The 13,403-nt window shown below is 38.1% G+C and overlaps 1 protein-coding gene across 2 annotated transcripts; it reads right to left on the bottom strand.

Moving 5' to 3' along the window:
- Positions 1–390: 390 nt before the first annotated feature.
- On the bottom strand, positions 391–12,623 carry LOC143876195 (NAD(P)-linked oxidoreductase superfamily protein). 2 transcript variants are annotated; one of them, XM_077377887.1, is made up of 5 exons: positions 12,378–12,621; positions 12,057–12,285; positions 10,220–10,519; positions 4,989–5,117; positions 391–730 (listed from the first exon to the last, which is right to left on the bottom strand). In XM_077377887.1, exons 1-5 carry the CDS (start codon positions 12,557–12,559, stop codon positions 599–601), a joined length of 972 nt encoding a protein of 323 aa, XP_077234002.1. In that variant the 5' UTR covers positions 12,560–12,621; the 3' UTR covers positions 391–598. The 2 variants fall into 2 exon arrangements, with proteins under 2 accessions (XP_077234002.1, XP_077234003.1); XM_077377888.1 differs by lacking the exon at positions 4,989–5,117 and having other exon boundaries at positions 12,378–12,623.
- Positions 12,624–13,403: the final 780 nt, after the last annotated feature.

Below are 13,403 nucleotides of genomic sequence, written 5' to 3'. Positions count from 1 at the left end.
GAATTACCCCACCTGACTCTCTCTCTCTCTCTCGAATGGATCATGCAGTGAGGATTGCTTATTTCAATGATCTAAACCATTCGGGTCGAGTTGTCGGGTTGGGCTCAGGTTCACCTAAGGCCAAACAGAAAAATACGAGAATAAAACATAACCCAAAGAGGTGATTTTATGCCAGGATCATATGGTGATTCAACAGCCGTACCGCTAGATTGCTGAACATACAGAGATGGCTGTATAGCATTATATTTGAGGACAATAACTGAGATGCCATTGTGTATATCCTCCAGATTCCTTTCTGATATTTGGACGGAAATTTTGAAAAATTCTATGTGATGCAGAACTTTGATCCTTTCAGAGCTTCAAGATTGTAGAGAGGGAGCAATGAGACCAGATAAAAAGCCACATGGTCAGCATCGGCTATTAAACGGTGGTTGCCTGAGCTTGGCAATCGCCTAAAGTCCAAGTTTTGTTACAATGGAACTTTTCCTTGTTTCTCTACAAACCCAACCAGTCAAGATCAACACATACATAAGCAAAGCAAGTAATCATTCTACATAAGCCTTAAAATTTCCTCTTCCTTGAGCACATGAAGTGGGGTTTAGCTTTGCTGAATGCCACTGGGCCAAGTCTGATTCTTGACTGGCTCAAGAATTGCTTCAACATCTTGTAACATTTCCTTATCTTTTCCAAAGGTTGCCAGTTCTACAGCAGCTGCCACGTTTTCCTGTACCTGAGCAATACCAGAAAGAAATAGTACCATGACAGGAGATAGAAATAATGTTAATGGGTCCTAATTTGCAGAGTTGGAATCAAACGTTCAAAGTTCTATCCTGTGTTAATGTTTTACAATAAAAGTAGTATGATAACAATTCAATAAAGTGCCATTCAAAATATAAAAAAATTCAAGAAAGTGAAATATCCATTTAAAAAAAATGAAATATCCTAATTAACATCTATTCGGCCTAAAATTTAAGGATATAGTAATTACACATTTATATCAATTCAAATGTAGCAGCAGATAAACTGTGGGTTACATTGTATCTGTTTGCCAATGAATTAAGATTCTAAATAAAAGAGAAAGGGGTGGAAGGTGGCAAAACAAGGGGTTGAAAAGCATGGCAAATGGAAAGGTACCATGCACATTGATAACCTAAATATTATTGAAGATCCAGGGCGTTCTTCGCCTACTCAACGCAAATCTACTGTATGAATTCTCACTTCTTTGTAGGGCTCATAATCCCCATGAGTCCAGTTTAGAAAGGAGTTCCTGTCAAATGTTTGGTTCAGGTTAGGTAAAGGGGAGGTAGTGAGGTTAAGGGGAAAGCATTGGCTAGGGAAGTCTCGTTGTGCCATGAGTTTCCTGAAGGGTAAATGCATCAACACCAGACAAAAGTAACAACCCAAGACCGGCGGTTATGAAAAAGAAGCAGAGAGAAAACGAGATAAAAAAACACAAAGAAGAAAAAAGAACATGGTAAATGCATTAAAACCAGACAAAAATAACTACACAAGACCGGTGGTATGAGAAATAAGCAGAGAAAAGACAAGCCAACAAAAAGAGAGGGAAAAAAAGAACAAAGCTAAAATGCAGCGGTGGACCACAAAAAACACCCTCACCCACGCAAGAACTACTAGGTGAGAAGCCACAACAACTCAACTCAACTCAACTAAGCCTTTGTCCCAAACTAGTTGGGGTCGGCTAATGAATCCTTTAGAAAATTTTCATCTCGTACTTATCAACCAATCTGCCTCACTACTAGTTGACTGCCATATGAATCTGCATAGAGTGAATCTGCTTAGGAAGTTCCATTATGCTATGTTACCTGATCCTTGCAATAAGCTTTGAGTTAAAGATAGGGAGTTGATGGTTTCCAAAAGCTCGGAATCTAATCAGCTGGCAAGGCTTCTGAAGACGATGTCCAAAAATGGTTTGGCTCATCTAGATCAATTACTTTATCAGCCACACAAATTTGCGAAGGGGATCATCCGACCATTGAGCATGACATGGAATATGGCCCACCCCACTCCTCTCTTGGTTGTTCGACTCAAATGCCACACCATCCACACTGATGGTGCATTGCCTTGACATTTCTCTCTGGTCATCTCCGGTTGCATCAACATAGCCCTTCGAAAAAGAGCACAGGCTCTATCCCTCTTGGGTTTCTCTGCTGAGATACAGAGATAATCCCTGGACTTCCCACCCAACCCAATTACAAAGCATTTTTTTCTCCTACGTTGAGCCTCACTACTGTGCGTAGGAAAGCCCAATGTGAAGATAGGATCCTTGACTTTGCATATTCCAGAAATTTTCCACCTTTGACCTCAATTTCCACTTCAAAAACTTACCGAACTTTCCAGTGCCTCCACTGTCGATTCCGCCTATGCATGAAGAGCGCGCGCGGGGGGGGGGGTTGGGTTCTAAGGAACCGCACCCAAATCAATCATGCTTTTGTTCCTCCGAATCCAACCAAAACAAAACTGCATGTCTATTTAGTTTCCTAGGTTCTAAGATCAGAGGAATCTTCGACATCCAAGAGGCCCATCTTTGCATCTCTTCCACACTCCAAATACCATCTTTGACTCTTCCTATTAAAACAGGATTTGAGAATTGCCAATCGTTCCTCCACTTCAGCTCTCAAAATGATGAAATAATGGTAATCACCTTCAACAATTTGGGTGTTACCTTCTTCAGGCCAGGTCATATTAATCACATTCTTGTGTTCCTTTTTGTTGCTTAGGATACCAAATATGCCTTCAACTACTTTCTTATACTATTGGAGTTCTGACCCCCTTTTGAAGTTATGGTAGCCACAGGAGACACATATCCTGTCACACCTGGGAGGAACAAAAGTCTATTTGGAGGAGGTTGGGGTTGTCAACTCCTACAGGATCTGTGGATTTCTCACTTTCCTTCTTCCATCTCAGGATTCTCTTTTTAAGGAGTTAGCTGTTTCTTAGAAGTTAGAGTCCACCAAAGTCCATTTAGTTAGTTTGTTGGAGAACATTATTGTCCATGATGATAGTAGGGTGTGGGTTGTGAGGCCACTGGTGATTTTTCTATGTGGTCCTTTTTCTCCAACCTTCCGGGGAAAGGAGGAGAGAGACACATGTGGAAGTCAGCCATCCTGTTTTGGAATGTTCCGTCTTGACGATGATTTTAGAGAAGATCAATACCTTGGATATTTTGAAAAAAAAAAGGGGATTTTGTTTGCCCAACAAGTGCACTCGTTGCAACTAGAATGAGTCTGGATCAAATCTTCCTTCATTGCCCCCTTCCCAATAAGATTTGGTGGTCAATTCTCTGATGGTTTGGAATAGTATGAGTCTTTTCCCCTACTCTCAAAAGGCCTCTCTTGAGTTGATGGAGACCTAAACTAATAGCAAAGACCACATTCATGTGGAATGCAATGCCTTGTGCCATTTTCTGGTTCATCTGAACCAAGAGGAATCAATGCATGTTTGAAGGTGTTCAATGTTCTTTAAGGAGAATTCTATGGGAGATTAGGTTCATAGTTGCTACATGGAATACAGGGAAGGAGGATTTCAATGGTACATAAAGTTCCGATATGTTTAAAAAGTGGAATAAGCTTCTAGGGGACATAATAGGGAGGCAAAATAGGACGGCAACACGGATGCGCACATTTTCCAATCTGAATGAGGAACCTGTGGATCAAATCTTCCTTCGTTGCCCCTTTGTCAGTTCTATGATGGTTTGGGATAAAGTGGGTCTTTCCCCCTACTCTCAAAGAGCTTTTCTTGAGTTGGTATAGATACAAACTATCAGCATGGACTGCATTCATGTGGAATGGGGTGCCTTGTGCCATTTTCAGTAGTATATGTACTGGGAGAAATCAGGTGTTCTAAGTATCACATCAACAGCCATGGAGTGATTGGATTCTTCTTGAAGTGAGTTTTACCACTTGCAATCATAGAATGAGCCTCACAGCCTGACATGATCATCATAATTCAGACTTTTTGTGGTCTTTGGGCAGTGTCAATGTAAAGGACCTTATGTGAGATGTCTATGAGAAGCATCTTATATGAGATGTCTATGAAAAGCCACAGTTCATGTGGTCTTTGGGCAATGCTATTATGAGAAGCAACTTATGTAAGATGTCTATGGGAATGAGTATTTTGTAGACTTGGCCAAGTGTTTAACTTTCCATCATTTGGTAGGGCCAAAATCAAGATAGCTGAGGCAATCTTTAAAAGATGAGAAAATATTCTAAATGCCAAAATAATAATTAATAATGGCCCATAGGGAGAGACTAATTTAAACAAAAAGATGCCAGTCCAATGGGATTATTAAACATGCTCACCATGGACCACTCCAGGGGTTGTCCACAAGAAGAAAAAGCAATGTAAACAATTTGATATCCTACCATGAAATCCTACTGAACCTTCCTATTAATATATCAACCACTCCTCTTTTTGAATGGGATCAACCAATACTATTTTTTACCCTAAAAAAGTTATAAAACCCATTATTGATATACAAATATTTACAATAAGTAGGAAAACCTTTCCAAGTGTAGCCAGTACCAGCCCCCATGGCATCCTCTTAGATTCAAAATAGAAAAGTCTTTTCTCCAACACTATAGTTAATACAACTACCAAGAAAGGAAGGTATTTCTGCATTATTATAGTCATTACGCTATCTATTAGATGATAAAAAAAGTAATGCATGTAATTACAGAATCAATAAAAAAATGCATGGAATTACGGAAAGTTATATCTTTGAGCAAGTAAGGACACAAGAATGAGGGGGGGAACGGTATATTCTATAAAAAAACATTGCAAATCAGCTTATACTAACTCATTTAGTAGAAACTAGAAACATAAAAATGTCACGGCATAATGGAATTGCTTCAAGGTAATTACTGAAAAAAGTCCAAAAAATGAACCAAAATAGAAAAACTAATGCATGTTCAGAAGCATGTGACCATCAAGACATATGAAGACCATCAAGACATATGCAGAAAACAAACCTGTCTGACAGAATTCATGCCAACCAAAATGGATGAAATCTCTCTATTAGACAAGCTGTATTGCAATGCTATCTTCGAAATATTTCTTCCCTTTTCTTTACAATGAGCTGCTGCAGCTTGGCATGCAGACTGTAGGTAGAGTTCAGTTTGTAAGTTTAGCATTATGTGAAATAAAGTAACAACCAAATTAGAAAGCATGAAAACCTTGAACTTTTTTACAAGATTAACTGATCAAATATTTTGAAACATTTATCAGAAGCAAGAATATTGTGTGCCAATATTAATGAAGCAAAGGCTTAGAGGAACTTAATACAGAATTGAACGCTTGTTAGAACTTAACTTTTGACATTCATGTTTTAATTCTAACTGGGGACAATTTTTCTTACATTTTTATTGATTAAAAGAAGTGGATTTCCAATTTAGAGAATCTATGCAAAGAGATATGGACCATATGGTGTTCCAGTCTCCTTTTTTTTTTTGAAAGATAGATATTTTATTAATAATGGACGTTAAAGAACCCGACTGAGGAGGTCAGAGCTACAGAACAAAGAAAGCATAACCAATAGGTACAAGATATATAGAGGAAATAAAGGAAAAGGAGGGAGGAAATCGAATATCTCCAAAGCAGACATGTGGGTGTGTATAACATGTATATACAACGAACGTGATCACTTGTATAGGAACCCGATGGAGTGATCATTGTCAATTGCAATGAGTAGCTCTATTTACAGGGCACAGATAATCCCTAAAACTGAGAAGCATACATTATCTTATGTATTATTTGTGTAACTTTGACATTTCCAAGTGCTGAAGCCCAATCAGGGGTCATCTACAGGTATGTTGGGTTTGCACACAATGCATGAGGTGTGTGAATGGTCAACATGAAATACATCATTCCAATTTGGAGAGATTATATTGAAATGGTCTCTCATGTGTATTGGACTCGAGCAATCCTGATGGTGATATTTGATAAAATGATTTCTCAAATATTTTTTATTAAAATAATACATTATTTTCATGAAAAGATGTCTATAAATTGCTTTATGGAATCCAATTGATTAATAAGAACCATTGATGGTGATGCAATGCCAACATGGCAGCCATGTCATGCTTAAGTGGTTTTGGTGGAGTTCCAAGGTGCATTCCTGCAGTAATGTTGCTGGCCCGTTTTTTAAACTCATTTTTGGGCTAGTAAATGACAGAAGTAGGGAAAATGGTAAACTAAAAAGTTTTAGGTATTTGTGAGATCTTTCCAACAAGTACTCATGGTCGAAATTTAGAGTAGTGGTTAAAAAGTTATGGCAGTTTTAGTGGACTGTGTCTGTAGGTGCCCAAAACAGTCACAGTTAGTGAGTTCCAATGCAATTAATGTTATTTTAGTCCCAAAGCTAGCTAGCGGAGGAGCTTGAAAGAATTTGCTTTGGTTTTATTTTATTTAAAGAGTTAGAAACCATCTTTAGAAGGGATTTTGGATGTTGATAAACTTATGTAATTGATGGAATATCAATTGGGTTGAGCTTTGCTCCCATTTTCTTCTTCTTCTCTAAGTTGTGTTCTTGTGTTCTAATTTTCTTCTTCTTCCCTCTTAAGCACCCGCATTATCCGGTATCAAAGCCAACGTTACTCTCTTGGGCTAGCTTCGATTTGATTTTCATAGCGGCACGAAGAGGTAGAGGAAGACGTGGTAACCAAATGATGGAAGATTTGAGAGATGAAAGAGATGATGAACTTCAAGCACTTCGAAGATAAGTTGAGCAACTTACCATGCGACTTGAATGCCAAGAGGCGCATAGTGAGCGTGGTAGATCAAGCCGTGGAGGTTCTAGTGATGAATCCGATGTGAATCCCTTCGCCAATACTCGTGAAGAGGCTAGGTTGGGAAGGTTCTATCGTGATTTCGACACTGTCAAGATTGACTTGCCGAAGTTTCATGGTCGTCTACAACCCGAAGAGTTTCTTGAATGGCTTAGTGCCATTGAGAAGTTCTTTGATTACAAGGAGACACCTGAAAGCCAATGTGTGAAGCTTGTGGCTACAAGGCTTCGTGGCTACACTTCAACATGGTGGGATAAGGTTCAAGAGATGAGAATTCGCAAAGGAAAGCGTAAGATCTCTTCTTGGGAGAAAATGAAGTCAAAGCTTAAGGAGAAATTTCTTCCGTTGGATTTTTTCCAAATTATCTTTTCTCAATTCAACAACCTATGCCAAGAATCCAAGAATGTATTGGACCACACCGAAGAATTCTACAAACTCATGGCTTGTAATGATATTCAAGAGGGTGAAGATCAATTTGTGGCAAGGTATGTTGATGGTTTGAAGTCTTATATCGTGATGAGGTAGAAATGCACCGATCATTGAGTGTCAATGATGCATATCAACTAGCCTTGAAGGTGGAGCTAAACTTGGTCGTCGTGGTATCAAGAAGTTTGTTGATGTTCATAGCCTCTATCCTTCTTCCAATGACGTATCTTCACATGGTAGAGGTGCAAATTCGAAACCCGAACATTACAACGAGACTTCTACAAAATCAGCCCCTACATATGAAGTTGGAAATCAGCCCAATCGTCCTAACAATTCATGCTTGTTTCAAGTGTGGTCAAGTTGGTCATCGTTTCAAAGATTGTCCAAAGAGGCAAGTAGTGGCCTTCGGTGATGAAGAAAATGATGAGAATCTTGTTGATGATTCAAATTAGCCCATATATGATGAGGATCTTGTTGACTATTCAAATCAGCCCATATATGATGAGGAATATGGCATACAACATGAAGAAATCGAACCTGAATAAGGAGAAAGTTTGGTGATCCAAAGAGCACTTGCTACACCAAAGGTGGAATTCGATGATGATTGGCTTCGTTCCAATATTTTCAAGACTAGTTACGAATCTCATGATAAGGTTTGCACCATTGCGATCGATGGTGGGAGTTGTGAAAATATTATTCCTTATGAAATGATAAACAAGCGCAACCTCCAAACCGAGCGTCATCTAAAGCCCCATCAGATTGCATGGTTCAAGGAGAGTAACTTCTTTCTTTCCAAGAATGAATTTGATCAAGGGACCAAGGACAATGGTAAATTCGGTGCTCTACTTGTTGTTGAAACTAACGAGGAGTACGAGGAACTTCAACGGCAATTCAATGAATTCATCATCAAAAAAATTGGATCCGATAGCATATTAGGTGAACCGATGAATACTGAAGAGATGAGTGAATGGAAAAATATTACATTGAATTTTTCATCTAATTACATCGATCCATTATTATTTGATCCTACATTGAATCTCACAGTGGATATTTGCGTATTCAAACATGTTCAAAATCTAGATAAATTATTACTTCTTCATGGAGATTATGAAGCGGAGTTTGAACTTCGGAAGTTTCAATTGATGATCATTCTTCGACATTTCAAAGTTCAAGGGCGAGTTTTCTTGAACCAAGGAAATTTGGAAAATTTCAAGATCGTGCATTCAAGGTTGAGCTCCCTCCAAATATCAATACTCATCCAACTTTCAATGTTAAAGATTTGACCACTTATTATCATGGAGAGCTTAATGAGAACCCGTGGGCGAGTTCTTTCTCACCCGGAGATAATGATGCAGTGCCAACATTGCAGCCATGTCATGCTTAAGTGGTTTTGGTGGAGTTCCAAGGTGCATTCCTACAGTAATGTTGCTGGCCCATTTTTTAAACTCGTTTTTTAGCTAGTAAATGACAGAAGTAGGGAAAATGGTAAACTAGAAAGTTTTAGGTATTTGTGAGATCTTTCCAACAAGTACTCATGGTCGAAATTTGGAGTAGTGGTTAAAAAGTTATGGCAGTTTTAGTGGACTGTGTCTCTGTAGGTGCCCAAAACAGTCAAAGTTAGTGAGTTCCAATGCAATTAATGTTATGTTAGTCCCTAAGCTAACTAGTGGAGGAGCTTGAACGAATTTGCTTTGGTTTTATTTTATTTAAAGAGTTAGAAACTATCTTTAGAAGGGATTTTGGATGTTGATAAACTTATGTAATTGATGGAATATCAATTGGGTTGAGCTTTGCTCCCATTTTCTTCTTCTTTTCTAAGTTGTGTTCTTATGTTCTAATATTCTTCTTCTTCCCTCTTAAGCACCCGCATTAGATAGATAATTACATATGCCAAGGACTATCTAAAGGGCTTGTGTGGAAAATTACAGGGCGAATGGAATTATTTGTAAAATACTGTAACAAAGTGACTCACTCACAGTTCTCTACTCTTTAGGGGTTTAGTTGCGTTTTGATAGACATTACTATAATTAGTAGAAATCCAAAATTAACAACCAATAGAATTTGGTTGCTACGAGGAGTTTTATTGGGAATGAGATTCCTAGTCCAACTAAAACTGGAAGAATCCTAACTAAAGTTGGAACCTACAGCTAATGAGAGAGAGCCCTAATAGAACCCACACCCAACCACTCTCCTAGGGTTCCCTAAAGCATTTAAAATAGTAAAATACTAAAGGAGACGAAATATTGAAAGGGGTGTCATCTCTAAACTTCATTGGACAAGAACCCTAGATAAGAATCAAGAGAGCTAGATTGGATTAAAGGAGGTAACATAATTGGATTGCTAGAGTGTTAATTTCTACCCTAAGAATGATTGGAAATTTATGCATATTCATGCGGAAAGATCCTTGATCAAAGTCAAAAAATAATAATTTGTTTTAAATTGATTAAAATATGGAGAAACATAAACTTTCAGGCAGGTAATCCATTATTATCACAGCAGGGTTCGATGAGAAGTGGAAGAAGACAAGCTTGGTATTTTGCAAATTTGCATGGATAAAATTAATGGAGACAAAAAGACCTCATGCTACATGATCCTTTATGAGAATATTTGGCGTGAAGCAGCCATCAACAAACAACCAATCAAAGACCAAAATATTGCCTTATAGTTTCATTTTAGTTCCTACAGAGACAATCCTAAATGCATAACAGGGTGTGGATCTTGAGCTTCTATATGTGACCTTTGGTCTTTGGGTAATACAAGAATAGGGCAGTCTCTTTAACCATCCCCCATGCAAATCCCTGAAGCACAGGTTTTCAGATAAATAAAATGCTTTATACTTTCAAGAGCAAAGATCTACATATCCTTCCGTTTCCCAAACAACGAAAGTGGAAACCACTACTGAAAGGAAAAAGAAAATGGGCAGTGGAATAATGCGGCAATTAAATAAAAAATATCTATAAATGGACAAATAAACTACAAAGACGGATCACCTTGAGTTCTGATGATGCAGGATGCCATTCTGGTGGACCACTCTCTGTGAGGATCCCCATTGCAAGTGGAGAAGCACTGATCACACCAACACCTTTGCTCTTCAAGTATGGGAGTAGATCTTCTAGGGTTGAGTCATTAATGCTGTAATGACAATAAGACAGGATTACATCGACCGAACCAGGCGGCACTCGATCGAGCACGTAAGTGAAAACCTCCAAAGGAAGACCGGTTATACCAATGAATCGAATTTTTCCTGCTTCCTTCAGCTTTTGAAGTGCAGGGATTGTCTCATTTACAATCTGTAAAAATGCCCAAAACATTTCCATCTTCAATATTCCCAGTCGAAAACATAAATCAACTTAGAACAATCTCGCAAGAACTGGAATCTACAGATCATCAGAGACATTTGGAAACAAGAAAACATGGAACAAATCACTCTCAAACACTGCCACATTGTAAAATTCTTCAAGGCGCATCTGAAATCGTGTTGCATGGATTCTTCGAAATGGGCAAAAGCACTCATAAGTGTGGTTTTCAGTTTTTTCTACATTGTGCTCAGCACAAATTTACATTGACAATAGGTTTGGGTTCTACCGTTCTTAATAGAAAGCTTTTATGAGGAAAGTATTACATCACATGTATACAACCCCATGGTACAGCATAACCCATTACAGCCCCATTTATTTAAAAAATAAATATGTACATAACTTATAAAATAAACTAAAATGCATTGCCCAACAATTACTCTCACACCATTCCAACATCTGTTCTCATGCCTAGTCATTATACTTCAATGTAATAACCCAAACAAAGGAACAACTTTTTTCCTGGTCAAATTACCAAAACAAATATTCCTTCTTTATCTTCATGGATGGTCTATTGGTCTCAAGGATGCATCAACTTTGTAAAAGTGTAAAAGAAAAAAAGAAATCCGTTTGATATGTTATATATGAGCATAGTTACAAAGTTTGGATTCGGGAATAATTTGCCAAGGAAAATGTTAAGAAAATACGGGAACAGGTACGGAGAAATTCAGAAATAACATAAACATGTGTTTTTTTCCCTACTTACAATATGTATATCTACCATATATACTTCTTTTTTTCTAAATAAGGCACAACAGGAATCATGGAAGGATGGTTAAAATAAACAAGTGTTTTTGTCCCCACCTACAACATGCATATGTACCATATAAACTTCTTCTTTTTTTCTAAATAAGAAAAAACAGGAAGCATGGAAGGATGGTTAAGGGAGTGATTTTGCAAGATTAGGACATAAGCTCAGTTTTCACTACAATGTTCTTTTCTTCAATTTTAAATTTCTCACAAGATTTATAAACAGTGATATGAGAAATTGAAAAATCATTCGTTAAAATCGCATTTAAATGTAAAATTAGCATGTATTTGAAAAATGCAAGAACATTAGAATTATTCGAGAATTTTAAAGTTTTAAAACAGGAATAAGAGATTCAAGATTTTTTAAGAAATTTTCAATTATTCAGAGAATTTTATTCATTACAATTGCATTTCATTGTGAAATTGGAACGTATTTGAAAAACGCAAGAAATGTCGAATTATTCGGAAATTCTTAAAGTCTAAAACAGGAATACAAAATTTGAGATTTTTTAAGAAATTTTCAATTATTCTGAAAATTTTATAGCTATGCATGAGTACAAGTGTACACCCAAGCTGAAATTCACAGCATAATCACTAGTAAAATTGAGATAATTACAGTAAAAGCAAATCAAACTAGATGAATTTTAAGATTCAAACAAGAGAGAGAGAGAGAGAGAGAGAGAGAGAGAGAGAGAGAGAGAGGGAAAACCTAAATGAGTACCTGATCAAGAGATCCAAACTCAATATCATGACATTGCAAAATATCAACATAATCAAGCTTCAATCTCCCCAAACTCTCATCAATACTCCTTATTACTCTCTCCGCGCTAAAATCAAAACCATCACTGTAACGCCCACATTTTGTTGACACTATAAACTCATTTCTCGGAACCCTCAGTGCTTGAAGAGCCTTTCCCAGCACAATTTCAGATAAAGTGCCTCCATAATATCTGCTCAAAAAATCAAAAAAAAAAAAAAATCAGAAAAAAATTAGAAATGAAAGAATTACACAGTTCTTGAATTAGGGTTTTGAGATACTGACGGAGAAGTGTCAAAGAAATTAATGCCGAGATGAAATGCTTCGCGTACGGATGCGATTGCGTCTTCTTCCGATACGCGGCCGAAAACGTTACCTAGTGGGGACGCTCCGAAACCGACACAGCTGAGTTTTAAACCCGTTTTTCCGAGTTCTCTGAGTTGTAGGTGTTTTCGCTCGGTAGCCATTTTTTAGGGTTGGGAGGGTTTTGAGTTGGGAAGAGGAGAGGAGATGGTGAGGCTGAGAATGAAGATGAGCAGCTCAGGTGGGGCCCACTTTTTTTTTTAATAAATGGAACAATTTGGGGCCCATATGATTTGACTGAAAGTACCCTTTCATTGGATGAGTAGACAAAAGTTTGTGCGTGGACCCCATTGATTCGATGGTAAGGTCATGACCTAAAAGTCGTTCCCTATATTGGACAATCCTGACCCTTCAAATTATAGGGTACAAAATGAAGGGACGGCAGATGGATGAAGGGATCAGGTACCAAGGATCCCTGGCAATTGGATGGTTAGGATTGGTTTATGTAAGGGAAGTGGGTGATGTGGGGGCATCTATTGTTTGGGCCCAGTAGATAAACAACTTGCTTTTTTTTTAGTCTAGATGCCTTGACAATGGGACCTGTCTCCCCTTTTCTTTTCTTTTCTTTTCTTTGCACTCGTTTGGGGGAGCTCTCACTAGGCTACTCTACACAGGGAAGGAGCTACTCTACACAGGGAAGGAGAGTGGCATATCTCATTCATAGTTTCATAATTTTATTTAAGCTTTGGTGGTTTTAGGAAGTCCTTTTGGGCGCTGATTACACCCCCACCCCCACCCCCCCCCCCAAGAGGATAAACGTTAGGCTTTAACGGCTAACTCTAAAGGGGAGGTTACATTCCCCTTTCTTTTCTTTTTTTTTGATGGCATAGTTTGTCCCCACCCCCCTTGAATCATGTTATGTTAGTGCACGTTCCCATCTCTCTCTCTCTCTCCTCCAAAATTCGCTCCCCAAATCCAACCCACTGTGACAGTGTACCGTCCACTCCA

This window comes from Tasmannia lanceolata, unplaced genomic scaffold (genome assembly GCF_043159265.1).
Source record: "Tasmannia lanceolata isolate RefF3 unplaced genomic scaffold, GAP_Taslan_0.1 ptg000004l, whole genome shotgun sequence".
Taxonomy (NCBI): domain Eukaryota; kingdom Viridiplantae; phylum Streptophyta; class Magnoliopsida; order Canellales; family Winteraceae; genus Tasmannia; species Tasmannia lanceolata.
Note: the sequence above shows the minus strand (reverse complement) of the source record. Positions and strands in the feature narration are given on the sequence as shown.

Excerpts from the sequence above, each read along its gene's own strand:
- LOC143876195 (XM_077377887.1), bottom strand. The coding sequence starts at position 12,559 with ATGGCTACCGAGCGAAAACACCTACAACTCAGAGAACTCGGAAAAACG. Across the intron at positions 10,520-12,056 it reads AGTTTGGATCTCTTGATCAG|ATTGTAAATGAGACAATCCC; the intron begins GTACTCATTTAG and ends GCATTTTTACAG. Across the intron at positions 731-4,988 it reads GCATGAATTCTGTCAGACAG|GTACAGGAAAACGTGGCAGC; the intron begins GTTTGTTTTCTG and ends GGTATTGCTCAG.